General features: G+C 37.8%; 1 protein-coding gene across 1 annotated transcript in view; it reads left to right on the top strand.

The window, feature by feature from the left end:
* The window catches only part of LOC150094582 (voltage-dependent calcium channel subunit alpha-2/delta-3-like), a 1,537,934-nt gene that overhangs the window by 1,052,861 nt on the left and 457,976 nt on the right, over nt 1-27,097 (top strand). Inside the window, exon 21 of the mRNA XM_090412095.1 lies at nt 16,162-16,185. Coding sequence (XP_090268221.1) covers nt 16,162-16,185 — 24 coding nt within the window. The remainder of the gene's footprint in view (nt 1-16,161; nt 16,186-27,097) is intronic.

Below are 27,097 nucleotides of genomic sequence, written 5' to 3'. Positions count from 1 at the left end.
GATAAAGGAGTGAACAAGAGCATTATCAATGCTCCTAATCTGGCTGGTTAATTTTAACATGAGCATAATTCCTAATTAGTAGAAGGAGAACAAGATAATTTATTATATGAAGCTGTAACTGGTGCTACCAATTATAGACAGATCTTTATATCTGGAGTAGTCATTATGGTATTGGAGAGAGTGGTCGAAACAGCATCAAGAGGTGAGTAGATAGCACTGGTATTTTATATACATGACAGTTTGGCTTTGTTAAAAGTAGGTTTTGTTTTCAGTCTTCTCACATTTTACAATAGAGTGACAGTAGAGTCAACTAAGAAGAATGGATGTTGCTTGTTAAATATGCATTTAATGGGATTCCACATGGAATACTATACAAATTCAGGAAGTGGGGGGGGGGGGAGTATGCAAAATAGGCTTTTCACATGAGTAGGAGAATGGTTGACTGACATGTATCAAAAAGTGGTGTATAGAGGAGGTTGATTAAGAAAATTAGGACAGTGAAGTACCACAGAAATTTCTGTGCTTGGATCAGTGCTATTTATCTTCTATATTATTGACATTGGAGATGGTCTTACATCTCTAATGTCATCAATATGGGGAACATCCCATTGTATACCGATGATGCAAAGTTGGATCGGGTGATAAGGGAAGACATATTTGATACAGAATTTAGCAGACTGAAATAAACAGACTAATTCTGTGAGCAAATGTTAGATGAATCTCAGTTTAATGCCACTAATTGTAAGGTTGTGGATTTTGGATACTGTAGACTGAATATTATATTAATAGGAATTGGCTATGACTGGTTAATGAAGCTACATACTCTAGGATAATAGTTGAGAGTGAGTTTCAAGTATGTTAACAAGCCAAATTGCTATGGTAGGTGCATTGCTATCACATTGAAAACTGCCAAGTTCATCCACCTGCCACTTATCCTTATTTCTGTCTAAAGATCATCCAATACTACATGTAGGATGTCTGCAGCATAAATACTAAACATGGGAAGAGAAAGTAGGCAGCCTTGCCTAACTCCCCTGCCTACCTTGAAGGCAATCATTTAATTCAACAACTGTTCTTAATGTGGCTTCTTGCTCGGGTTACAAGTTAGCTATCAACCTGACAATGTGTTGAAGAAAACCCATTATTTTCATTACCTCCCTCATTTTCGCGTGCTGAACACAGTCAAAAGCTTTGGAGTAGTCTATGATACACTACCAAAGCAAGTCTAAACTCTTTATACTTCTCAATAATCTGAGACAAAAAGGATCTGATATCTTGTACCCTTACCTTTCCTGAAACCTGCTTGTTTCCCCTAGGCATCTCTGCTTTGCCTCTGGCCACACTCCTATTTAGAATGATCTATAAAATCTTGCTTGCACAATTGATTTCTTCCTCTAATGGTTCCATAGTTCTTGCAGTACTTCATATCTATTTTCTTGTGCAGTGGTATGAATAATAGAGACTGCTTACAATCTCCAGTGCATGATCCTGTCTCCTATATCCTTGTAATCAAACTGTGAAACACTCTTATCTCTCTCTCTGTGCCCTGCAGCCTTAATTAACTCTGCACGATTCCATCTGCAGCCAAACCTGTATTGTTCTTAAGCTTTTAAACTGCTCTTTCAGTCTTATGCCTAAGAAGAAGTGGTTCTAAATTTAAATTCTCCTGGTAACAGGGATCTTCGAAATTTTCCTTATTCTCTCTGCTGTACAGTTCCTTGCGGTACTCTTTCCATCTATTTTTGATTTTCAGCTCTTCTATTAGTGCTGCACAATTCCTGTCTTTGGTAACATTCAATTTGGACTTAAACTTGTGCTTAAGGTCATGAACTGACTGAAACTTCCTTTTATAATTGCATTGATCGAACACGGATCATGTTTGCAGAAGAAGTTATGGATATTACATCTTCTATGGTTAACAATAGTGGCAGGACTGAATTTAAAAAAAAAAAAAATTATACTAATGCCAGCAGTATCCAGAATAGAGGAGATGAATTGGTGGCACTGATAGCATCAGCATGTCCGAAGATTGAGATCTCTGAGACATGGTTAATGGAAGATGATATAATAACAGGAATAGAAGTGGGAGACTACAGAATTTTTCAAAAGGATAGGAAGGGAAAACATGGTGGAGGAGTACTGCTTATTATAAGCGATGACTTATGTCCTCTCAGAGTGGAGGATTTGGAGGCCAGTGACACCAATGGTTTTGAAAGCATATCGTGTGAGGTATAGGTGGGTAAGACAGGATATTTAGTAAATAAATAATAAAGTCACATGTAAAAACCACAGTGAAATCTTTAATTAGTAAAAAGACAATATTTCGTACTAAAATTAATAGTACATCTTCAGTGTCTGTAACAGTAATAGGAATGGAATACAGGCAAATGTTCTGTGTATCACTATTAAAATACAATTGTTACCTCATGCTAGGAAATAATAGAAATAACAAATTTAATCTATTAAGATAAATGGTTTTTTACATAAGATAAAAGTCTCCAAGATCTTTGAGAGAGACATACAGTTATTTCTATTTAAATTCGGTTGGTGTAAGATAATTTCACAACTTTCTTTGAATAAGCGTTCATATTTGAATCTGAATCTATGGAGGAGAACTGCTTTATCCCACTGGACACTATGAGTAGAGTCAATACTGTGCTGTGCCAGACCAGACCTCAAAGGTTTGTTATAATGAACATAATATTGATGTTCTTTTATTCTTTTTACCAAAGAACAGCCAGTTTGTCCAAAATAAGAGACATCGCATTTGCAAGGTATTTGGTAAACGCCAGCCAAAGATAGAGAAGACAGTTTATCCTTTGTAGAAGGTAATAAAGAAGAAATTTTGTTGATAGGAATATATGTTGGAATCAGTTGATACTTTTTTCAGAATTCTACCTATAGGTTCTGAGATTCCTGGAATGTATGGAATAGGAACTCTGCAGACTGTTGAAGAAACTGTAGGTGTTGGAACATAAGAGTCAAGTATCTGTTGGATTTGATTGGAGTTGTAATCATTTGATTCCATTAACTTTTTAATGATGGAAAGTTCTTGTTGTAAGATTATTGGGGAAGAGCAAACTTTATGTGCTCTATGAATTAGAGATTTAAGAATGCCAAATTTTTGAGACGTGGTGCACAGACTTTTTGTGAATGTATCTGCCAGTAAAAGTGGGTTTTGGCTGGCGTTTACCAAATACCTTGCAAATGTGATGTCTCTTATTTTGGACAAACTGGCCATTCTTTGGAAAAAAGAATAAAAGAACATCAATATTATATTGATTATAACAAACCTCTGAAGTCTGGTCTGGTGCAGCACAGTATTGACTCTACTCATAGTGTCCATTGGGATAAAGCAATTCTCCTCCATAGATGCAGATTCAAATATGAATGCTTATTCAAAGAAAGTCGTGATACTATCTTACACCAACCGAATTTAAATAGAATGACTGTATGTCTCTCTCAAAGATCTGGGAGACTTTTATCTTATGTAAAAAAACCATTTATCTATCTTAATAGATTAAATTTGTTATTTCTATTATTTCCTAGCACACGGTAACAATTGTATTTTAATAGGTGATCCACCGAACATTTGCCTGTATTCCATTCCGATTACAGACATTGAAGATGTACTATTAATTTTGGTATGAAATATCTGTCTTTTTACTAATTAAAGACTTCACTGTGGTTTTTACGTGTTACTTTATTATTTAATTACTATGCCACAGGTTCCACTAAAAATCAGGATATTTAGTGGGGTGTTGCTACAAGCCAAGAGCACAGAGGGCGAGAAGCAAGAGATTAGGCAGTTTGAGTTTGACAAGTGCAAGAAGAATGATTGTTACGGCAGATTTTAATTATGGCTGTATAAATTGGGAACAGGAAAATACATGTAGTAATAAGGGAATGGAATTTCTAGAATTCTTCATGGACAAATGTCTTAGGCAACATGTAATAGAAGGAACATGAGGTTCAAGAATTTTGGATTCAGTCATAGAATCAGAAGAGCTGATTATAGCTGAGATGGCATCTCTTTCCCCCAGATGTAGAGAGTGACCATGTGGTTTGAGTTGGAAGATGAATAGACATGCAGGAGTATCAAAGAGAAGTGAACATATGTGAAATTATAAGACGGGTGATTATTATAGTCTGAGATATCTACTTGGGACAATTCCATGGAGGGCGGAATTGGAAGGCCAAGATATCATTAATGCTTCGTAAATTGTGAAGGAATATTTGTTAGCAGTAATAGTAAGCTGTAATACACGAGTGCAGAAGAGGACACAATTTGGTGTAAAGTGGATGACAAACAATATCAAAAATGAACTGCAGGTGAAAAAGAGGTTAGGAAGAGATATATGGAGAGGGGTGGAGAGCAGATGCATGAAGAAAATAAGACTCAGACCATGAGATTGACTACTATGGTAAGGAAGGCGAAACTGGAATATGAGAAGAGATTGGCCTCAGATCCAAAGAAAATCCTAGTGAATTTTTTAGCTATGCGGCCAGTTGGAGAAGAAATGATTGTGGAAGAATGACATTGTGGGATAAAAATGGGAATAGAATTAATGATTTAGAGGAAATAGCAGAATTATTCAATGAACACTCTATTGGAGTGTTTCATTGTTTCATCCTGGAGAAGTAGGTTTTAATACTAGAGGGATAGGGTTTGAGGTTTAGAATTGTAAGAGGAGAGTGTGTTCAACATACTGAGTACTCTGGATGTCAGTAAAGCTGTGGGACTAGATGGAATTTCACCACGAGTTTTGAGAGCTAAAGAACTGGAGCTCCATTGACCTGGCTTTTCAATGAAAGTCTTGCTACAGGAAAGGTAACCAAGGAATGGAAGGAGGGTAAGATAATGCCATTGCATAAGAGTGGTAGCAGACTAGAAGTGTTAAATTATAGGCCAGTTTGTGTTTCATCAGTACTTGTTAAGATCTTGGAGAATTTACTGATGGACCATATGCAGCACTGGGCAGATGAGGGTAATGTTATCTGTGAGATTCAACATGGATTTGTTAAGGGGGCACCCTGGCTTTAGTAATGTTATTATTATTATTACCACAAGACCTCATGGAGTCAAAGACTCACCTGCGAGGTCCCTTTATCACACACCCATCACATCATACCATGTCTTAAACACACTCAAACTCCTTGCAGACACCACACTCTCAGGCAAGGCATTCCAATCATTCACAACTCTCCACGAAAGCAACCTGCTTCTAACTCCCCTTCTCACACCTTCTTTATACAGTTTCCAGGGATGACCTCTGGTTCTCCCCTGATCTCCCACTATTTTCTGTAGAACTTCTCCACCATTGATCTTATAACAACCCCTTACCAACTTGTAGGTCACTCTCATATCTCCCCTCTTCCTCCTCTCCACCAGACTCTGCAAATTATATCTTCTCAATCTTTCCTCATACTCAACATTCCAGAGGTCAGAAACTACCTTAGTCAGTTGCCTTTGGACCCTTTCCAACATGTCTTCATCTTTCTGAAACCCCAGTGACCAAATCTGGGCACAATAGTCCATGTGTGGCCTATTGTGCCCAGATTTGGTCACTGGGTTTGACAACACAAAGCCTTATATAATGGAACAAGAATCTCCCTACTTCTACACGTCAATGTCCTCCGCATCATTCCCAGAAGCCTTTGTGTTGTCTTCACAGTTTTGGCAATGTGTCCCCTAAATTTTAGATCCTTATCCACTATCACCCCAAGATCTCTTATTTACTCTACTTCCAACAATATATTCTCACCAAGCATAAATTCTGCATCCCATCTTTGTTTTCCAAATTTTAAAACCTTACATTTTGCAAGATTGAACTCACATCCCCATTTGCTTACCCAATCACTCAATTTATTCAAGTCTTCTTGCAAGGCCACAACATCTTCACTACTCTTTATGGTTCGTCCCAACTTTGCATCATCTGCAAACAACTGAATATCTCCATCCAAATCTTCGCCAATATCATTAATATACAAGTTAAATAGTAATGGCCCTAAAACAGATCCCTGAGGCACTCCACTAGTGACTTTCCTTTTCCTGGATATTGCACCCCCCATACACAACTTGTTGATACCTATCAGATAGCCAGTCTCTAATCCAATGCACTAGTCTAATATCCAACCCTCATCTGCTCTAGTTTGACTGTCAACTTATCATGAGGTACTCTATCAAAAGTCTTTGCGAAATCCAAATATATTACTGTGTATCCTTCTCCTCTGTCCAAGGATGCAGTCACTTTATTGTAATAAGTAAGTAAATTACTAAAATATGACCTCCCTTTAGCAAATCCATGCTGTCCATCAAAGATAATACCATTGTTGTGAACCCAACACTGGATCCTAGTTCTCATAAGCCAACAACTTAACCACAACACCTGACACACACAGATAGACCTATAATTTGATGCTTGAGTTCGATCACCTCCTTTATGAAGTGGCACAATCTTGCCCTCCTTCCACTCCTTTTTAAATTGACCGACTGCAAGACTTGTGTTAAAAAAATATGTCAGTCAGATGTCAACTCCATAGCATATTCCTTCAGAATACGCGGTGATATATTATCAAGCCCCACAACCTTATTTATATCTAGTTTACTCAACTCCCCAAACACCTGTTGCTCACTTACAGTCAGTCTCTCCTCCCCATCATCAACTGCTCTCAATCTCTCCATGAAGTCACATTCACAAGATTGACAGATCTTTATGATCTGTTCATTAAGTATCTCCACCACACATTCTGCAACAGCTGTCTTTATACCATTTTCTCCAATCAATGTCATCCTTCCATAATCATTCTTTCTTTTGCTGGCTACATATTGAAAGAACTCCTTAGGATTCTTTTTGGCTTCATTAGCCAACTGCTGTTCATACCTCTCTTTAGATACCCTCACCAACCTAGTCACCCTCCTTGCTTGATCTTTGTAGACCTCATTGATTTGGTTATTTCCACTTCTCTTATGCTGACTCCACAATGCCCTTTATCTCTGTATTCCATGCTTAATCTCTTTATTCATCCATCTCACACCTACCTTATAAAACCTTCTAACCCTAGGAATACATTTAGACATTGCATCGGCTAAACAATTTTTGAAAATCCCCCAAGCTGCATTGATCTCTTTTCCAGCTAACTCCTCAATCCACGCTACACCTGCAAGCTGTCTCCTGAGCTGTTCATAATCACCCACCCCCTCCTTGTAGTTCCACATATACTCTTTTCTCACAGAGGTCCTCGCAATGGCAACCACCCAGGTAATCACCTCATGGTCACTCTCACCAATTGGTGGATGATTTTACACTTCATTTATAATTACAACGTCTGATAAGATGACCAAATCCAAGACCTTTAATCCTCATGTGTTCTCTGTTACATACTGTCTGAGGTAGTTATCCCTCAAAAACTCAAGAAACTCATTTTCTTTACTTCCAGTTGCTATCTCTTCATTCCAGTCTATATTGCCATAATTAAAATCACCCATAATGATCACCCTTTTCTTATTTGCTTGGCTAATTTGACTATACATTTCACTATCCCCACCATCCACATTACCTGATCTATAACAACATCCCGCAAAGTATTTGATTCCATTCATTTCTATCTCACACCATACTGCCTCAAAACCATTGGCACTATTTCCATCTTGCATCTCTACTTTGTATGGACATAACTCTTTCTCTATCATCAATAGCACTCCCACTTCCTTTTTACCCCTTCTATCCTCACGAAACACATCATACCCTTCTATCTCTATTCCTGTCAGGATGTCATCCTCTTCCGACCATGTCTCACTTTTTCCGACAATCTTTGGGTGAACAGATGCAATTAGTGCAGTCATTTCATCTGCATTGTTTCTTATACGTCTAGCATTGGTATATAAACACAACAGCTCATTTCTGGATTTACAGCTGGTTCCACTGATACCACTACTCGATATGATCTCTCCATGCTGGACTGGTGCCATTTTCCTATCTGCTTCTTCATTTTAGAACCCTTTTCAATTCCAACTGTTTCCTCTTGATCCCTGGTCATCCCATTCCTTTCCTGTCTACACATGCTCTCACCTCCTCTTGGAGCATCCACCTTTCTCGCACTGTGTACTCCTGTCCACCCTGAGCCTCCCCGTTTCCCTCCTCCTATTGCACACCCATTCTCTCATTTTTCTATACTCATAACACTCACTTCCCCATTCATATCCACTTCTTCAATCTCTCCTGTCTTACGTTCCTGCTCTTCCACATCACTCCCCTCTCGATATGATTCATTCTCTCTATTTACTTCTCCACCTTCCAGCAGCAGTCTCTCCAAGCAACTCACGCCATAACCACTCAAATGCAGTCCATTGCTCCCATACAGCTCACTTCGTCCCTCAAACTCATTCCACACATTAACAAACTGCACTCCCATCTCCTCACACATTTCAGCCAGCATATCATTCAATAACCCTTGCTCTCTGCCTCATTTCACCACAGTCATACCTAGGCAACACACTGACTACCCTTCCTGTCACACTATTCTCTTTTATCCTTCCAAGCAGCCTCCTCCTATCTATTCTGACATGCTCTTTGCCTTCATTCAAATCATTTCTACCAATTAATACTTTTAACTCTGTTGCTCGCTCCTGCCTCATATCCACTGCCTCAATCACTCTACTGATTTTACCGCCTGGAAAACATACCTTGTGCATTCTATCCTCTAGCACACCTTTAATAATGAAAATATGATTGCCTTTAATAATAAAGTGATGAGCTGTTGATGAGGGAAAGGCATATACTGCCATTTATTTTTAGATTTTGCAAAGGCATTTGACAGGGTGCCACATGATAAACTGATATTTTAGTTGCAGCACATGGGTTTAGATGTCAGGTTAGTCAACTGGATTCAGGATTGGCTGTCTGATAGGTATCAGAGAGTTGTGTAAGGTGGGGCAGTATCAATGAGGCAGAAGGTTACAAGTGGGGCCCCACAGGGCTCAGTACAAGGACCTGTATTGTTTAACCTTTATATCAATTACATTGTCAGTGAATTGTAGGGGGATATTCAGTTGTTTGCAGATGATGTGAAGCTGGTAAGGGTTATTAGTAATAGTGCAGATGTGGCAGCTCTGCAAGAGGATTTGAATAAACTAGACAGATGGGCAAATGAATGGTGGTGTTGGTTTAATGCAGTAAAATGTAAAGTCTTGAAGTTTGGGATACATCGATGGGAAGTTGCATACTCGATTGGAGGAGCTGTACTGGAGGAATTAGGGGAGGTAAGAGATCTGGGGGTGATGATTGATGGAAAACTGAAATTCAGGGAAAAACTGATATTGCAAAGGAGGTGAAGGTAACCCAGAGGATTGCTGCAATACTGAGAAGGATGCTGACCTGCAGAGACAAGATTTGTCATTCCATTGTATAAAGCCCTGATCAGATCACACTTGGATGATTGTTCTCATATTTGGTCCCAGGATTTGAAGGGAGATAAATTAACTGTGGAAAGGCTACAGAGGTGGATAACAAAGATGGTTTCAGGACTATACAATGTTGGTTATGTGTGTTATATTTTGTCGTTTCCATTTTCGTTTTCCCTTTTCCATTCCAGGGTCGTTTCCCATAGATTCAATCCGATTATCTTTTTCTGTCAGCTTACAAGTATGGTTATGTTCTCCATGTCAGGACACTAGCCTGACGATGGAATATTTCAGTGGTAGGGCTGCTACCTTAAGGCTTCTGAACTCGCCTTCTTCCGAATTTAAACCCATAGGAGGAATAGGGTATATTGAAGGGGAAAGGGTGGATTATAGAAGAAATATAGTAAGGTTTATAGAGAGGACATAGTTGTAAGGCCAGAAATGAAAAGACCCCATGGCCCTCGAGTACTCTAATAGCACAAGGGTCATAAAGTAAGAAGAGTTGGCTGATAAGGCCTTATAGGAAGGATTAAAGTAAGTGGGTCTTCCTCAAAGTAGAAGAAGGAGAGAATAGATCCAGCTAGGGGTCCATGGGAGTGCCGCTTCCCTTACAATCAAGATGATTGCCCCTTATGGCCCTGTTGGTCCACGAGTCCTTATTCAGTATATTCGGACCACCCCACCATATATATATACACACACACACATGCACGCGCATGTACCACACACACACATGGTGGGCTCCCCTATCCGCCACCCAGGGGACACACTCTCTAGGGGTTACAGGGTCCCCCTGAGAGATTAAGAAACAAAGATTAACAACAGCAGAAATGAAGTTTATGAGAAAAACTGCAAAGTATATCCTATTTGATCACAAAAGAAACGAAGATATTATGAAAGAATTAAACTAAGAACCAGTAATTGAAAAAATTAAAAAATATAAACATAGATGGATGGTACACGTTCAAAGAATGAAAACAGTAAGATTACCAAAACAAGCCTTAAAGTACAAGCCATTAGGAAAAAGAAAACCAGGATGTCCTCTTAAACGATTCAACGATGACTTTTAAGGCCGGAACAGGCCATACTAGGCCTAAATCTTTGATATGTAAGATGATGATGATGATGACAATGTTGGTTATGAGGATCAGCTGAGGGAATGTGGACTGCAGAGTTTGGTAGATAGAAGGAGATTTGATATCATTAAGACTTTTAAACTGTTGAGAGGCAGTTAGAGGGTTGACACTGGGGAGTTATTTCACTTGTTGGAAATGGGAGAAGCGAGGACAAGGGGCCATCCCTGTAAGTTACAAAAGGAAACTGTGACCAAGATGGTGAGGAGTGGTTTCTTTGCATGGAGGGTGATTGATTCATGAAATGCATTGCCTGATAGAGTGGAGAGAGTGCGAGCAGTCAGTGAGTTCATGGAGTGGTATGATAGACTTCGTGTTTTCTAGGAAGGAAGGACCTCCCACAATGAGTCTTTTGACTCCATGGAGGTCTAAATAATAATAATAATATTTTTTTTTATCACTAGAGGGCAGGCTAAGAACAAAGATTAGTTAACAACATAGATGTAATTTACTTGTATAGAGTGCAACAGCATGTAGCTTGTTCTTATACACATGTATCCTTCTGAAGATGACCTCAATACAGGGGTCGAAACGTAAAGTTATTATTTTATTAATAATCAGTAAAATAATCTTTTCAACATGTGTGTTTTGTGTCCCTAAATTCATAAATATGAATGCTGATCACCATGTAACCTTAAAAGAAAGAATAATAATAATATGTTTAATTAATATTATGTTTGTGTATTTCATATAGTTAATCATGTTACGATTAGAGTTGAATTATAATAGCAAGGAAAATAGAAGACTGACAGTTTTAGAATGATAATCGATTAAAATCTTTTGATAAAGCTGTGGGACTGGATGTGATAAAACTATGTATATGGTTTTGTTTACAGAATATAGTTGTTTTTATATCAAAATGGCAACAGGAATGGTCCCATAAGAGTGGAAAGAAGAGCAAAAAAGTATATTACTGTATAAGGGAAAATCCAAGTCAGTGGTATCCAACTGTAGTACATTGTGTATATCTCATGTAGCAGTGAAGGTGTTAGAGAGGTTAATTGAAGACAGAATATAAATCTTTCCAAAGAGCAGCATGAGCTTGTTAAGGAGGAAGACTTGCTTTAATAACTTACTACATGATAAACTACTGCTTATCATTTGATAACTAAAGGCTAGAAGTCAATGAGTTGTATATTGGAGTTGAGAGTCCCAAAAAAGGAATGTAGTAAGTTGGATATCACCTGTTCTAGAACCACTTGTTTAATTTATGTATTCAGTCATAATAGTTGAGGGTTTGAGAGAAGATAATTGATTGCAGATGATATTAAATTACGACGAGCAGTGTCAGGAAGCTCAGTTATTACAAGGAGGATTTTAATAAATTGGTGCTTTGTGTAGCAGAATGGGGATTCACTTCAATGTTGCTGAGTTGAAAGTCATGCACTTAGATCAGAGAAAATTAAATTATCCTTGTCATATTGGAAAAACTTGGCTTCAGAAGGTGAAACAGACACGAGTTTTCGGAATCTTGGCAGATAAAGAGTTCAGGGAAAACATCATAATTTTTATGATGTGTCCTCATTCTTCCTAAGGTTCTTCACATTTGTTCTATGAACTCTTTGTCAAATGGTGTTAGATTTGATTATAGTGTCAGGGGAAGGTTTCAGTTAAATCTTGTCTTCCTCTAGTTGGTGAGAGGGATCATGCTGCACTGACCTGGAAATTTGCTAAGTTATATGGATATTCTTCATGAAAGGTTTCATCCTGAACTACAAAATATTGAAGAAAATACTAGGTTTGATCCCATATTATCAGTTGCTAGATACGTCAGTGATGCAATATCGGAATGTGTCCTAGAGTTTGAAGAATGATCAGAGTAAGGGGGGGGGGAATGGATTATTAAGCAAGTGATTTTTAAAAAAATATGCAGAATGAATACTGTCTGCATAAGGATGATGGTTATTATAATACAGTTATCTCCATGGAGTCTGGAGACTCAATCTATCTATACAATCTGTCATACCTCTCCTTCAATCCATTAAGAAAGCACTCGCAGCTGACTCACAATTCACAAATCTCCAAGCAAAAAATCTTGTCCTCACATCCCTACTAATAACCACACCTTTATTCATCTTCTAGGGATGTTCCCTTGAGCCAAGTGCTGAAACATTTCCCCTGCATCTATCCTATAAAACCCTTTAAGCAATAAAAGGATGTCAGATATGAAAATTATAAGGCATAGGCCAGAAGAGTTAAAAGTACCATAAGAAAAGCTAAGTTGGAGTATAAAAAGAAACTGGCTTTGCAAGATAAAGACAACCCAAAATAAATTTATCATTATGTTGCCGGTAAAAGAAAAAGTGAATGAATAACTACTGAATGCAGATACTATGTGGATGATAGAAGATGAATGATATAAAAAATGCTCCCTACATTGATAGATTGAGAGCTTGTGGATTGCAGAGATTGGCTGATAGGCGAAGAAGAGGGGATATGATAGAAACATTCAAATTACTAAAAGGTTTTTATAGGATTGATGCAGGGGAAATGTTTCAGCTGTGTGATAGTGATGGAAGAACAAGAGGTCATCTCTGGAAATTAAAGAAGAGTGTGGTTAACAAAGGTGTCAGAACAAGGTTTTTTGCCTGGAGGGTGGTGAATGAGTGGAATTCATTGCCTGACTTTGTTGTGAGCTCTTCATCTGTAAATGAATTCAAGAAGAGATATGACAGATATTGTTTTGCTAGTTTGGGTCTCCCGCGATGAGTCTACTGACTCCATGGAGATACCCGTAATAATAATAATAATAATAATTATACGCTTAGCAAAATGAATGTTGAGCTGAAAATTACCTCAGCACTGAATGAAGAAACTGAGTTCTATGAGGAGGAAGTTTAAAACTTTTGCATAAATTAAATAAGAATTGAGCAATGGGGTGTGTGGGAATATTAACACAGATGCTAATAGAGTGTTCATTTGAATTGGCTGTTCCTTTGACCTGGTTATATAATTTGAGTCTCAGAACAGGGAATATTCTGCAGGAATGGAAAAAAAAGTATGTATGTATGATAATTTCATTGCAAAAGAGTAATATAAATATTCATGTATCTAACTATAGTCCTATCATTATCTCTGGAGTGGTGAAGATTTTGGACAAGTTGGTAAGAGCTCACATTCAGAATGGATTGACATAAAATGTGTACTTTGTAACAAACTGAGGGAAGGTCATATTTTGAGTAACTTGCTCACATTTTATAATAATGTTACAGTTCATTTAGACAGGGAGAATGAGTACAATTGATGCTTTTGGACTTTTTTAATTCAGATTTTTGATAGGATGCAGCATGGACAGTTGTTGCATCAGTTGCAGGATTATAAACTTGTTAGCTTGATAAGAGCATGGCTCACTGACAAAATATCAAAAAAGTAGTGGATCAGGGCATGAGTCTGAAAGATTTAAGGTGACCAGTAGTGTATCCCAGAGATCATTCTTGGCACACTGTTATCATCTTTACATTAATTACATTTTACAGAAGAAATACAGCTGTCCTGTTCACTGCTGATGCAAAGAAAGGTAGGGTGATCTGGAATGCAATTGACATGCAGCAATTTCCAAATGGTTTGAATAGGTGGGAATTGTCAATATGAAAATGACTGCTGCAATGTTAGTAAACGTGAAGTTATATTAGAGGATTACTCTAGAAGAAATGGACCATATTCACCCATAAGGATGTGCACCTTCATTATGGGATACTAAGGCAATTATAATGTGAAGTCATTAGCCTTTATATACAAGTAGCCTAGTAGGGAAGAAACTTCATGTGCAAACTTCAGTTGCACATGAAGCATGAAGTTTCTTGCACTTGGATAAATTATTAAACAAGAATATAATTTCTTGGCATTTTTAATTTAATTTATGCCCTAGTGAAAAAACTTTCTGTAACCAAGCTGGAGTTTTTATACATAGGAAATTGAAATTCAGGGTCATATAGCAAAGACTGTAAGTACATCTCAGAAGATAATTGTAATGCTGAAACATTTGCTTGAAGGAAGTCATTTTAAATCTTTACAAGGCCTTGATAAAACTTCAGACTGTTGTGTACAGATCGATCACTTGGTTTGCAAAGTTTTTCAAATACTATGGAGAGAGTGCAAGAGAGAATGTTAAAAATGATATAAAGAGTGTGGAATGTAGATTGAGGGAAGATCAAGAATTTGTGGTCAGTAGATATTAGTAAGCAAAAGAAAGATGGGTAATATGATAGAGCCCTTCAAACTTCTGAAAGGGTCATGTAGAATATTAGTAAATTGGATTTTTCCTTTAATAGAGAGTGGGGAGAGGTATTTGTAAATGTTGACAATGAATGCAGCCACTAAGCAGGTGAGAGCTAGAATTTTCTCTCAGAGTTTCCTATGATTGACTTGACTTGCCTTTGGAGGTTGCAAGTGCAGGTAGTATGAATAAATTCAAGAAAAGTTACATGACGATTGGTATATGGACTCTCTCAATTACTGCCTGACTTCCTGGGGACCTGGTAGTAGTAATAACATAAGATTATATGTAATTGCAGGGTTCACATTTAGTGTTTTGGACATTTCAGCTGGGCATTGTTTATTGTGGCTGTCAGCTGAAATCTGATTGCAGTGAATCAAGTTGGGATGTCTATACATGGTAGCAGACATCATTTATGTCATTTTATTAAAAGTTAAAAAAATGTGAAGATGGAAGTGATTTTTTCCCCTATTTGATTTGTGTGTTATTTGATTTTCATCTTTTTTTTCCTGAAAGGTTTTTCTGATCCACTGTGCTACTTTAATTATGTTGCCTGTCTTAATTTAAGGGAGGATAGTTAAAGAGACACAGTGAAAGACTCGGTCATATCTCCCTGGTATAATGTACTCTCAGCAGTTCCTTTTGCATGCCACTGTTCTTAGTCTCTCTCAGAATGATCCATTATCTTACCAGTTGGACTCTGACAATATTATGCTAACTAGTTAGGTATCATCCTAATTTACTTCCTTAAGGTTTGATTGTGGCCTGTGAATTAAATGTTATACCATTGAATCAAAGAGATTCTCATTCTCTACAATTTGTTTTGCATACTGTGGAAAGGTGCCACCTGCACCTTATTTATAAGATAGGTTGAGGAGAGGAAACAGAAGCCAGATATCCTTCTCTGTGGGAAAAAAAAAAAAAAAAGAAAGAAAGAAGAAAGAAAGAAAGAAATCAGCATCTACTACAGCCAGGAGGCATTGGAATTTCCTCTAGTTAGGAAAGGTATGTGTTTTGGCAGCATCGTGGCAGAGGATTGTGTGGATAATTTATCTAGGAACTCTGCTCTAGAGACCAAACATGGTAATTTTTCAAGCCTCCAGTAAATAGAGTGATGGATAGGCTGATGAAATGCATAACGAATTATAATTTCAAAAATAATACTTTCAGAAATGGACAATTTTTTTTTTACAATATAATTACAATATAATTTGCCTTCATTTGATATAGTAAACATCTGTTTGCTACAGGATTTACTGTGGTTTTTAGGAAGGAAAATTAGGTTCAGTACTATATTTTACTGTATTGTATTGTACATGAATTACATTAATCTGTATTAGAACTAATTAATAAATTCATTTTGTTAAACACATCCATTAATACATGCTCAATATTTTTGCATTTTACAGGAATTTGATGATGAGTTACTTTCGGTAAGTTCATAATTTCTTTCTTATTCTCTTTTCTTATATTAAAGCACAGTCAGGTCTTTTTTTTTTTTTTTTTTGGAACTTCCACTTTACACTTTATGCTGTTTCAATACTTTCCTTTCCTTCAATACAGTGATACTTGAAATTATATTTTGTGCACACAATTGATATACTTTGGAGGAGCGAAAAAAAAACTCTTCTTTTTTTAAATAAAAAAATCATAATTTCTTAATCACAGGAGTGAACGGTTGTACGAATTAATGTGAATACCTCTTTAGGATTATATGGGAATTCTGCATGTATATTATGAGAAATGTGCAAGGAATTAGGAGTGCCTCTGACTAGGCTGTTTAAGTCTCCAAGCCAGGCAGCAGATGAACTGATCAGTATCTCAACAATGGTAAACATATTAGAAAAGATAGTTAAGGACAGAATACAAGAATGGGTGGATATGATTCTCTGTGGAGAAAAACACAGCTTTGTGAAGGATAGGGCTAGTCTTCGTAATTTACTCATTTTCTGTAATAAAGTTGCACCTAAATTGGTTAAAGGACATGATGATCATACTTCTGAAGTTGCCAAGGCATTGGCAGGATACCTCATGAAATTTTTACATAAATTGGAGTAAATGAGATGGATATGAAGTTTATAATATTGGTAAGAGGATAGCTGACAGAATATCAAAGAGCTGAGTTCAGGAGAAGGCAGGAGGATAGTACTAGTGGGGTGCAGGGCAATCAACTTGGATACCATTCCTAATTAGCCTGTACATTAATGATAAAAGGAAATGATTTCTGGCCACATAATTGGTTGTTTGCTGATGATGCAAAAGTGGAGAGGATAATAGTTAATAAAGATGCTCCTGTAGGATGATTTAAATAAACTGATATTGTGAGAAAAGAATAATGGTTTTAGTTTTTAAAGTTGCAAAGTGTAAGGTTACACATTTTTGAGAAAAAAAGATTACGAGCTCCATACTATATTTGTGGAAATACAATTGTGTAAGGCTATAGATTCAGGGATAATGGTGGGCAGAAAGGTGAAGTTCAAAGGACATATTCCAAAATTGGTCAAATAGTCACATAACTACTTGGATGTTAAAAAATATACATTGACATGCAGGGAGGAAGAAGTTATACATGTTTATGAAGAAGACATTCCAAATTTGTAATATGGTTTTTGTCGCAGAATACAGTTTTGGAACACAGATTTAGTTGCCTGATATTTTGGGAACATAGAACTGATAAAATAATTAAAGCTGACAAAATGACTATGGAATGTTCCCTACAGTAATAGGTCGAAGATTTGTTTGTTATAAAATTGGTTAATAAGCAAAAAAAAAAAAAAATGGGAGAGGATTTTGATAATAGAACATAATTTACTAAAGGAATATTTGGCGTTAGGCACTCTGGGGGAAAAAAAAATGATTTCCCCCGTAGTACCTTGTCAGTGAATGAGTTAATGAAGTCACCATCAGCCTCAAATTTCTGTCTGCAACTGCAGTTATACAGTGGTCAGTGGTCTGTAATTGGCACCACTCTTGTGAACTGGCACTGTTTTGCTTTCCGTCCACTTGTTTGGAACTCTTCCCATTTCAAGACTCATTAATGAGATGAAGGTCTTAGTTAACTGAGTTGCATCATCATCAGATTCTTTATTTAAAAAATTATGGACACAACTACCATGTTACAGATATTAGAGCAAATTGCTCTAATACAAGCTATTAAACAAGAATTACAAATTATTAGCAATACATTTATAAATGAAGGCTATAGCAAAAATACCATCAATAAAGTTCTTCATAAAACTTCATCAAAAATGCATATAATATAGATTACAGTAAAACTATAGTTATTATTATTATCAACATTTGACCTCAATGGAGAAGAGACTCATTGTGGGAGGTACTCACTATTGCATACAACACTCATCCAACCGCGTCTTAAATTGATTCAATGTGTCCACATCCACAACACACTCAGGTAATGCATTCCACTCACCAACCACCCTTCATGCAAAGAACTTGCTTCTCATTCCTTTGCTCACACCCTCCTTATACAGTTTCCAGCAATAGCCTCTTGTTCTACTCCCCTCTCCCATTCTATGAAAACGCTCTTCCATGTCTACCTGATAACAACCCCTGACCAGCTTACATGTCTCAATCATATCTCCCCCTCTTTCTCCTATTCACAAGGCTCTACAACTTACATTCTCTCAATCTGTCCTCATTCTCCACATTCCAAAGACCACTGACTACCTTTGTGAATCTTCTCTGTACCCTTTCCAACATATCCTCGTCACCATGAAAACCTGGCAACCAAATCTGTGCACAATAATCCATATGAGGCCTGATCAAGGCCTTATACAGTGGAATCATAACCTCTCTATTTCTGTATGTCAGGGTTCTCTGCATCATTGCCATTATTCAATGTGATGTCTTCACAACTTGTGCAATGTGGCCCCTGAATTTCAGGTCCTTGTCCACCATCACTCCTAGATTTCTCATCTCCTCCATTTCTGTTAAAGTTTCCCCCACCAAATGTATACTTTGCATCCCATCGTTACTTACCAAATCTCAAAACCTTATATTTGGCAGCATTGAACTGACAGTTCCACTTACCTGCCAATTCATGCAATCTACTCAAGTCCTCTTGTAAGGCATTAATATCAGCCTGACTGTGCATTGCTATCCCCAGTTGTACATCATCCACAGACAGTTGGATATCACTGGTTAAACTCGACCCAATATCATTAACATACAAATTGAACAACAGTGGCCCCAAAACTGACCCCTGCGGCACACCACTGGTGACCTATCTCTTTCGAGATACTGCATCCCCATATACAACTTTTTAATTCCTATCTGACAGCCAGTCACTGATCCAACACAGAAGTCTGTTATCCAATCCCATCTGTTTCAATTTATTTAAGAGCTTGTCATGTGGCAGTCTATCAAAAGCATTTGCAAAATCCAAGTACACCACTATATATGCATCTCCTCTGTCCAAGGTATTTGTCACCTTGTTATAGTACATAAGTAAATTAGTGAAGTATGATCCCCCCCCTTAACAAACCCATGCTGATAACCATGGAGAATACTATTGTCATCAACCCATTTCTGTATCCTACTTCTCACCAATCTCTCCAGGACCTTCATCACAACTCCAGATATACAGATTTTGAAGCTACAGCCTTATCACTGCCTTTATGCAGTGGAACAGTTTTACCCTCCTTTCACTCCCTTGGAACCTGTGTTGTTGCAAAACTCTTATTAAACAGCAATGCCAATGCTACTGCCAGTTCCCTGGAACATTCCATTAAGATGGATGGTGATATGTCATCAAATCGTATTGCCTTATTAACATCAAGGTTATTTATTTTCTCAAATACCTCCTGCTCACTCACAGTTATGCTATCCTCTCTTATGTCCTCTACACTTAAGTTCCTCATGATTCCACCCTGATCAGGATGAAACACACCTATAAATTGATCACTGAATACCTCAACAATGTCTTCTGCAGCAGTTACCATTCTACCACTTTCATCCCTTAACTTCATCTTTCCATGATCATTCTTCCTTCTAACTTGCCACATATCTAAAAAAACTCTCTTTAGGGTTTTTCTTAGCCTGATTTGCCAGTTTTTGCTCATACTCTACTTTTTTTATTATTATTATTATTATTATTAAACAAGACCTCATGGAGTCAAAGACTCATCTAGGAGGTCCCTTTATCTCACACACATCTCATCATACCGGGTCTTAAACACATTCAAACTCCCTGCAGACACCACACTCTCAGGAAAGGCATTCCAATCATTCACAACTCTGCACGAAAAAAACCTGCCTCTCACTCCCCTACTCACACCCTCTTTATACAGTTTCCAGGTATGACCTCTGGTTCTCCCCTGATCTCCCACTATTCGCTGTAGAACTTCTCCACCATTGATCCTATAACAACCCCTTACCAACTTGTAGGTCTCTATCATATCTCCCCTCTTCCTTCTCTCCACTAGACTCTGCAAATTACATCTTTTCAATCTTTCCTCATACTCGACATTCCAGAGGTCAGAGACTACCTTAGTCAGTCGCCTTTGGACCCTTTCCAACATCTCTTCATCCTTCTGAAAACCAGGTGAATAAATCTGGGCACAATAGTCCATGTGTGGCCTAATCAAAGCCTTATACAATGGAACAAGAATCTCCCTACTTCTACATGTCAGTGTTCTCCTCATCATTCCCAGAAGTCTTTGTGTTGTCTTCACAATTTTGGCGATGTGTCCCCTAAATTTTAGATCCTTATCCACTATCACTCCCAGATCTCTTATTTCCTCTACTTCCAACAATATATTCTCACCAAGCATAAATTCTGCATCCCATCTTTGTTTTCCAAATTTTAAAACCTTACATTTTGCAACATTGAACTCACATCCCCATTTGCTTGCCCAAGCACTCAATTTATTCAAGTCTTCTTGCAAGGCCACAACATCTTCACTACTCTTTATGGTTCGTCCCAACTTTGCATCATCTGCAAACAACTGAATATCTCCATCCAAATCTTCGCCAATATCATTAATATACAAGTTAAATAGTAATGGCCCTAAAACAGATCCCTGAGGCACTCCACTAGTGACTTTCCTTTTCCTGGATATTGCACCCCCATACACAACTTGTTGATACCTATCAGATAGCCAGTCTCCATTCCAATGCACTAATCTAATATCCAACCCCATCTGCTCTAGTTTGACTGTCAACTTATCATGAGGTACTCTATCAAAAGCTTTTGCAAAATCCAAGTATATTACTGTGTATCCTTCTCCTCTGTCCAAGGAAGCAGTCACTTTATTGTAATAAGTAAGTAGATTACTAAAACACGACCTCCCTTTAGCAAATCCATGCTGTCCATCAAAGATTATACCATTGTTGTCAACCCAACTCTGGATCCTAGTTCTCACAAGCTTCTCCAACAACTTAACCACAACACCTGACACACAGATAGGCCTATAGTTTGATGCTTGAGTTCGATCACCTCCTTTATGAAGTGCCACAATCTTGCCCTCCTTCCACTCTTTAGGGACTTGACCAAGTGCAAGACTCGTATTAAAAAAATATGTCAAGGCAGGTGTCAACTCTCTGGCACATTCCTTCAGAATACGCGGTGATATATTATCAAGTCCCACAGCCTTATTTACATCTAGTTTACTCAACTCCCCAAACACCTCTTCCTCACTTACAGTCAGTCTCTCCTCCCCATCATCAACTGCTCTTAATCTCTCCATGAAGTCACATTCACAAGATTGAAAGACCTTTATGAACTGCTCATTAAGTATCTCCACCACACATTCTGCAACAGCTGTCTTTATACCATTTCCTCCAATCAGTGTCATCCTTCCATAATCATTCTTTCTTTTGCTGGCTACATATCGAAAGAACTCCCTAGGATTCTTTTTAGCTTCATTAGCTAACTGCTGTTCATACCTCTCTTTAGCTACTCTCACCAACCAAGTCACTCTCCTTGCCTGGTCTTTGTAGAACTCATGAAATTGGTTACTTCCACTTCTCTTATGCTGCCTCCACAATGCCCTTTTTCTCTGTATTGCATGCTTAATCTCTTTATTCATCCATCTCACACCTAACTTATTTAACCTTCTCACCCGTGGTATACATTTAGACATTGCATCCACTAAATATTTTTTGAAAATCCCCCAAGCTGCATTGATCTCTTTTCCAGCTAACTCCTCATTCCATGCTACACCTGCAAGCTGTCTCCTGAGCTCTTCATAATCACCCCCCCCTTGTAGTTCCACATATACCCTTTTTTCACAGGGGTCCTTGCACTGCTGGCAACCACCCAAGTAATCACCTCATGGTCACTTTCACCAATTGGTGGATGATTTGATACCTCATTGATAATTACATCCTCCGATGAGATGACCAAATCCAAGACCCTTAATCCTCTTGTGCCCTCTGTTACATACTGTCTGAGGTAGTTATCCCTCAAAAACTCAAGAAACTCATTTTCTTTACTTCCAGTTGCTATCTCTTCATTCCAGTCTATATTGCCATAATTAAAATCACCCATAATAATCACCCTTTTCTTATTTGCTTGGCTTATTTGACTATACATTTCACTATCACCACCATCCACATTACCAGGTCTATAACAACATCCCACCAAGTATTTGATTCTATTCACCTCTATCTCACACCATACTGCCTCAAAACCACTGGCCCCATTTCCCTCTTGCATCTCTACCTTGTATGGACATTACTCTTTCTCTATCATCAATAGCACTCCCCCTCCCTTTTTACCCCTTCTATCCTCACGAAACACATCATACCTTTCCATCTCTATTCCTGTCAGGATGTCATCCTCATCTAACCATGTCTCACTTATTCCGACAATCTCTGGGTGCACAGACGCAATTAGTGCAACCATTTCATCTGCCTTGTTTCTTATACTTCTAGCATTGGTATACAAACACAACAACTCATTTCTGGATCTACAGCTAGTTCCACTGATACCACTCACTCGATGTGATCTCTCCATGCTGGACTGGGGCCATTTTCTTTTCTGCTTCTTCATTTTAGAACCCTTTGCAATTCCATCTGTTTCCTTTTGATCCCTGATCATCCCATTACTTTCCTGCCTACACATTCTCTCACCTCCTCTTGGAGCATCCACCTTTCTCACGCTGTGTATCCCTGTCCACCCTGAGCCTCGCCGTTTCCCTGCTCCTCTTGCACACCCATTCTCTCATTTTCTATACTCATACCACTCACTTTCACATTCATTTCCACTCCTTCAATCTCTCCTGTCTTACTCTCCTGCTCTTCCACATCACTCCCCTCTCGATCTGATTCATTCTCTCTATTCACTTCTCTACCTTCCAGCAGCAGTCTCTCCAAGCGACTCACACCATAACCACTCAAATGCAGTCCATCGCTCCCATACAGCTCACTTCGTCCCTCAAACTCATTCCACACATTAACAAACTGTACTCCCATCTCCTCACACATTTCAGCCAGAATATCATTCATAATCCTTGCTCTCCACCTCATGTCACCACAATCATACCTAGGCAACACACTGACCACCCTTCCTGTCACACTATTCTCGTTTATCTTTCCAAGCAGTCTTCTGACATTCATTTTGACATGCTCTTTGTTCTCTCTCAAATCATTCGTACCAATTAATACAATTAACTCTTTTGCTCGTTCCCGCCTCATATTCAATGCCTCAATCACTCTACTCATTTTACCGCCTGGAAAACATACCTTGTGCATTTTATCCTCTAGCACACCTTTAATAATGGAGTCGCCATACAACGCCACTCGCTCATCTTTTGTTATCTCTTTCATGCCATCATGATTTATTTTAATAGTTTTGACCTGAATTCTCTTAATTTCATTCCGCATCCATTTCATTTCTTGCTTCATCCAATCCAATTCACCTTCTGAACCTCGCGACACATTCACTCTATCATTAAATCTTTCTAACTTTCTAACTCTCGACCCTCTCTTCTCACTTTCCCTCTCATTCATCCTTCTTTGTTTCCGTACTTTCGGTCCTACATACGTCCAACTTTCACTATCATTCTTCTCACTTTCACTCTCGCATATCTTTCTTTGTTTCCGTACTTTCGGACTAACATGCGTCCAACTTTCGCTATCATTCTTCTCACTTTTACTGTCATTCATCTTTCTTTGGTTCAGTACTTTCGTTCCAACATGCATCCAACTTTCGCCATCAGTCATTCTTTTTTCGCTATCATTCATTCTTTCGATTTTTTTTACTTGCGATTTCTGCACCACGCCATTTCTACTTTCATTCGTTCTCTCAATTTCGTTTCTTTCCACCTCACTTTCGTCCCTTTTAACATCCGTTACGGTTGTCAAATCGCTCTTTTTCTTTTTTCCTGATTTTTTAACATTTTTTCGCCTGTCTTTCTCGCCATCCTCCTCTTTCAAACGTGCACTCACGACACAATCGGTACTAGCACTTTCTGTCATCAACTTCATATTCGCATTCATCAATTCCTCGTTCAGGTCACATTTCGCACACACCCTTCTTCCATCCACACTAAACATCCACAAATCATTTATGTAGTCGAAGGAATACATATAACAGACCTCACACTTAACGAACCGACTGAAATCCAAATTAAAATCATGGAATGACAATGCCGCCGCCATTTTTTTTTTTTTCTCTGCAGGTTACTAGGTCTAATATTAATGATTTCGTATTTAGTTTAAGCAAGAAAAAAAAAACCACACTAATAATATCGGTAGCGTACAATGTTTACAGCCGCTCTTACTTAAACAATTACGCATATATACTTAATTATTCCTAGTAAAACTTATCTGAATCAGGAGCTCTTCAAAACACGTTTGTAACGCTTGACCCACTAGCGCCCCTTTTGTTTTCCTTACTAACTGAGTTGCTCTCCTGGTTTGTTCTGTATATATTCTTTATGTGACTGATTATCATTATTCATCTTTTACTTCCTACAAAGTGCTTTCTTTTTCCAGATTTCTTGCTTAAGCTCCACATTCATCCATTTTACACCTACCTTATTCAACCTTTTGGCCTTTGGGATACATTGATGCTGTTATGCATTTCTTTGTAAGTACCCATGCAGCATTTATTTCCTTACTGCGCAACTCCTCGTTCCATGTTATAGCTCAAAGTTGTCTCCTAAGCTTGTCATAATCACCTGCTTTATAATTCCACATATATCCTTTCCTCGCAAAAGCCTGCATATGACTAGCCACAAGTGATTACTTCATGATCACTTTCACCAACTGGAGGTAAATGTGAAAGCCCTCTAACAATTACATCCTCTGATGAAATGATGAGATCTAGAACTGTTGAGAAATTCACTTTCCTTATTCCCAAATGCTATCTCTTCATTCCAATCTATATCGCCATAATTAAAATCACCCATAATAATTACCCTTCCTTTGTTCACTAATCCAAGTTGTTTATACATTTTTTCATCATCACCTTCCATATTCCCAAACCTATATCAACACCCAACTAAATATGTCTTCCTCTCAGCCTCCACATTACACCACACTGCCTCATAACCATTGCCACTATTTCTCCCTTTCATGTCTACCTCATGTGGACTTAATTCCCCTGGTATCATCAGCAGCACTTCCCCTCCCTTCCTGCCCTTTCTATCCTCACAAAACATACTGTACCTTTCCATTTCTATTCCCATTACGATATCATCTTCATTCAACCGTGTTTCACTTATTCCAATGATTTGGGGGCAAATAAACTCAATCACTGAAACCATTTCATCCCCTTTATTTCTGATACTTCTGGCATTTGTAAAAAAAAACAATGTTCATTTTTATCCCATACATTAAAGGGATATCAAAAATAAATATAATTCTTCTCCATTACAATATGAATGCTACTTTTCAACCACCTATGAAACTGAAAAACACATTCACTCCTCCAAGGATCCTCTCCATCTACCTTGGTCCACCATTGGGTATTACCATATCCATTGCACCTGTAACTTACTTCAGTTGCACACCCAGAGGGGGGGGGGGGGCAAAGAAAAAATAAAAAACACTAGAAAATTTTCCAAAAATCTTTTCCTAATTAATAATATTCATTTTTTTATATATGTTGTGTCTTGTCTTCTATTTCTATACTACTTATGAATTAGCGATCATTGCAGATGCTCACTCATATGTCGTATCCAATGCGTAGTGTGTATTATCAACTCGTCTACTCAACTCGCCCCCCCCCCAAGATTAAATCCTGAGTGCACTACTGACTTACTTTATATTGGTTAAACTGAACACATAATTCCTATACTTAAAAAAAGAACACAACACATTAAATTTAACAATTTTGGTAAAGGGTCTCTCAGATCATGCTCTTAACACTCTACACCAAATTGATTTGAAAAGTACCTGTTCCTTACATCATACAAAAACTGGTATGAATGCAAATTTAAAGAAGCCTGTGAAATTTTTATCAACCATCCTAATCTTAATAATGATGGTAGCATAAAGATCCCAAGAATTTGGACCGCACACATTCAGTCCACTTAAGTTTTTCAAATTTTCCAGCAAATCCTTACTTTAGAACTGTCAGCAATAATTTCAGCTCTTATTGGCCACCATCTATTCTGTTTTGTTCTAATTTATGTGAGAGCATGTTGCTCTCTAACTTAATATATCTCTTAATGATTTGTAACCAAATAGGTAATAACAGGACTCTAGCTTTGATGTTGTAAGGTTTTTTTCGCCAGAGGTCAGGCCAGCAATTTTAACAGTTGACCAAATTACTGTGACTTTAACATACTATGTACAAAGAAACAAACTATGTTACAATCTATACTATGTGTAGATTGTAACATAGTTTGTTTCTTTGTGCATATATATATATATATACACTCCAGATGATGACCTTGATATGAAGGTCAAAACGTCAAGTGATTATTTTGGTTTATATTAAACTGAAGTTTTACTATAACACCATAGTTATTTCCATAATTTTTTTAATAATGAATATTGATCACCTTGTAACTATGAAGATAAGGATTACCAGATTCTCAATATTCATATTTACAAATTTAGGGACACGAAACACACGTGTTGAAATGATTATTTTACATATTATTAACACGTTCACTGCCACGCTACTTTGGCATAGTCTGTTTCCGTACACCAAGCAATTTCACTTCTTCAAGGTCAGTACAGTAATCTCGTTGTGGCGGTAAGCGTCATACAAGTATACTCGTAGTTGGCTTGTGCAGAGCATATACTATCTATGAGAATACACAGTTTTGAAACCAGTGTTTCTCTACAAGCCAAGCATTTTCACTTCTTCAAGGTCAGTACAGTAATCTCATTGCCAGCGGTACTCGTAGTTGGCAGCAAATGTGTTAA

Source organism: Typopeltis vanoorti, chromosome 22 (assembly GCF_054136105.1).
Source record: "Typopeltis vanoorti isolate ZY-2024b chromosome 22, IOZ_Tvanoo_1.0, whole genome shotgun sequence".
Classification (NCBI taxonomy): Eukaryota; Metazoa; Arthropoda; class Arachnida; order Uropygi; family Thelyphonidae; genus Typopeltis; species Typopeltis vanoorti.
The sequence above is the reverse complement of the archived record's forward strand: the minus strand, read 5'-3'. Positions and strand labels throughout refer to the sequence as shown.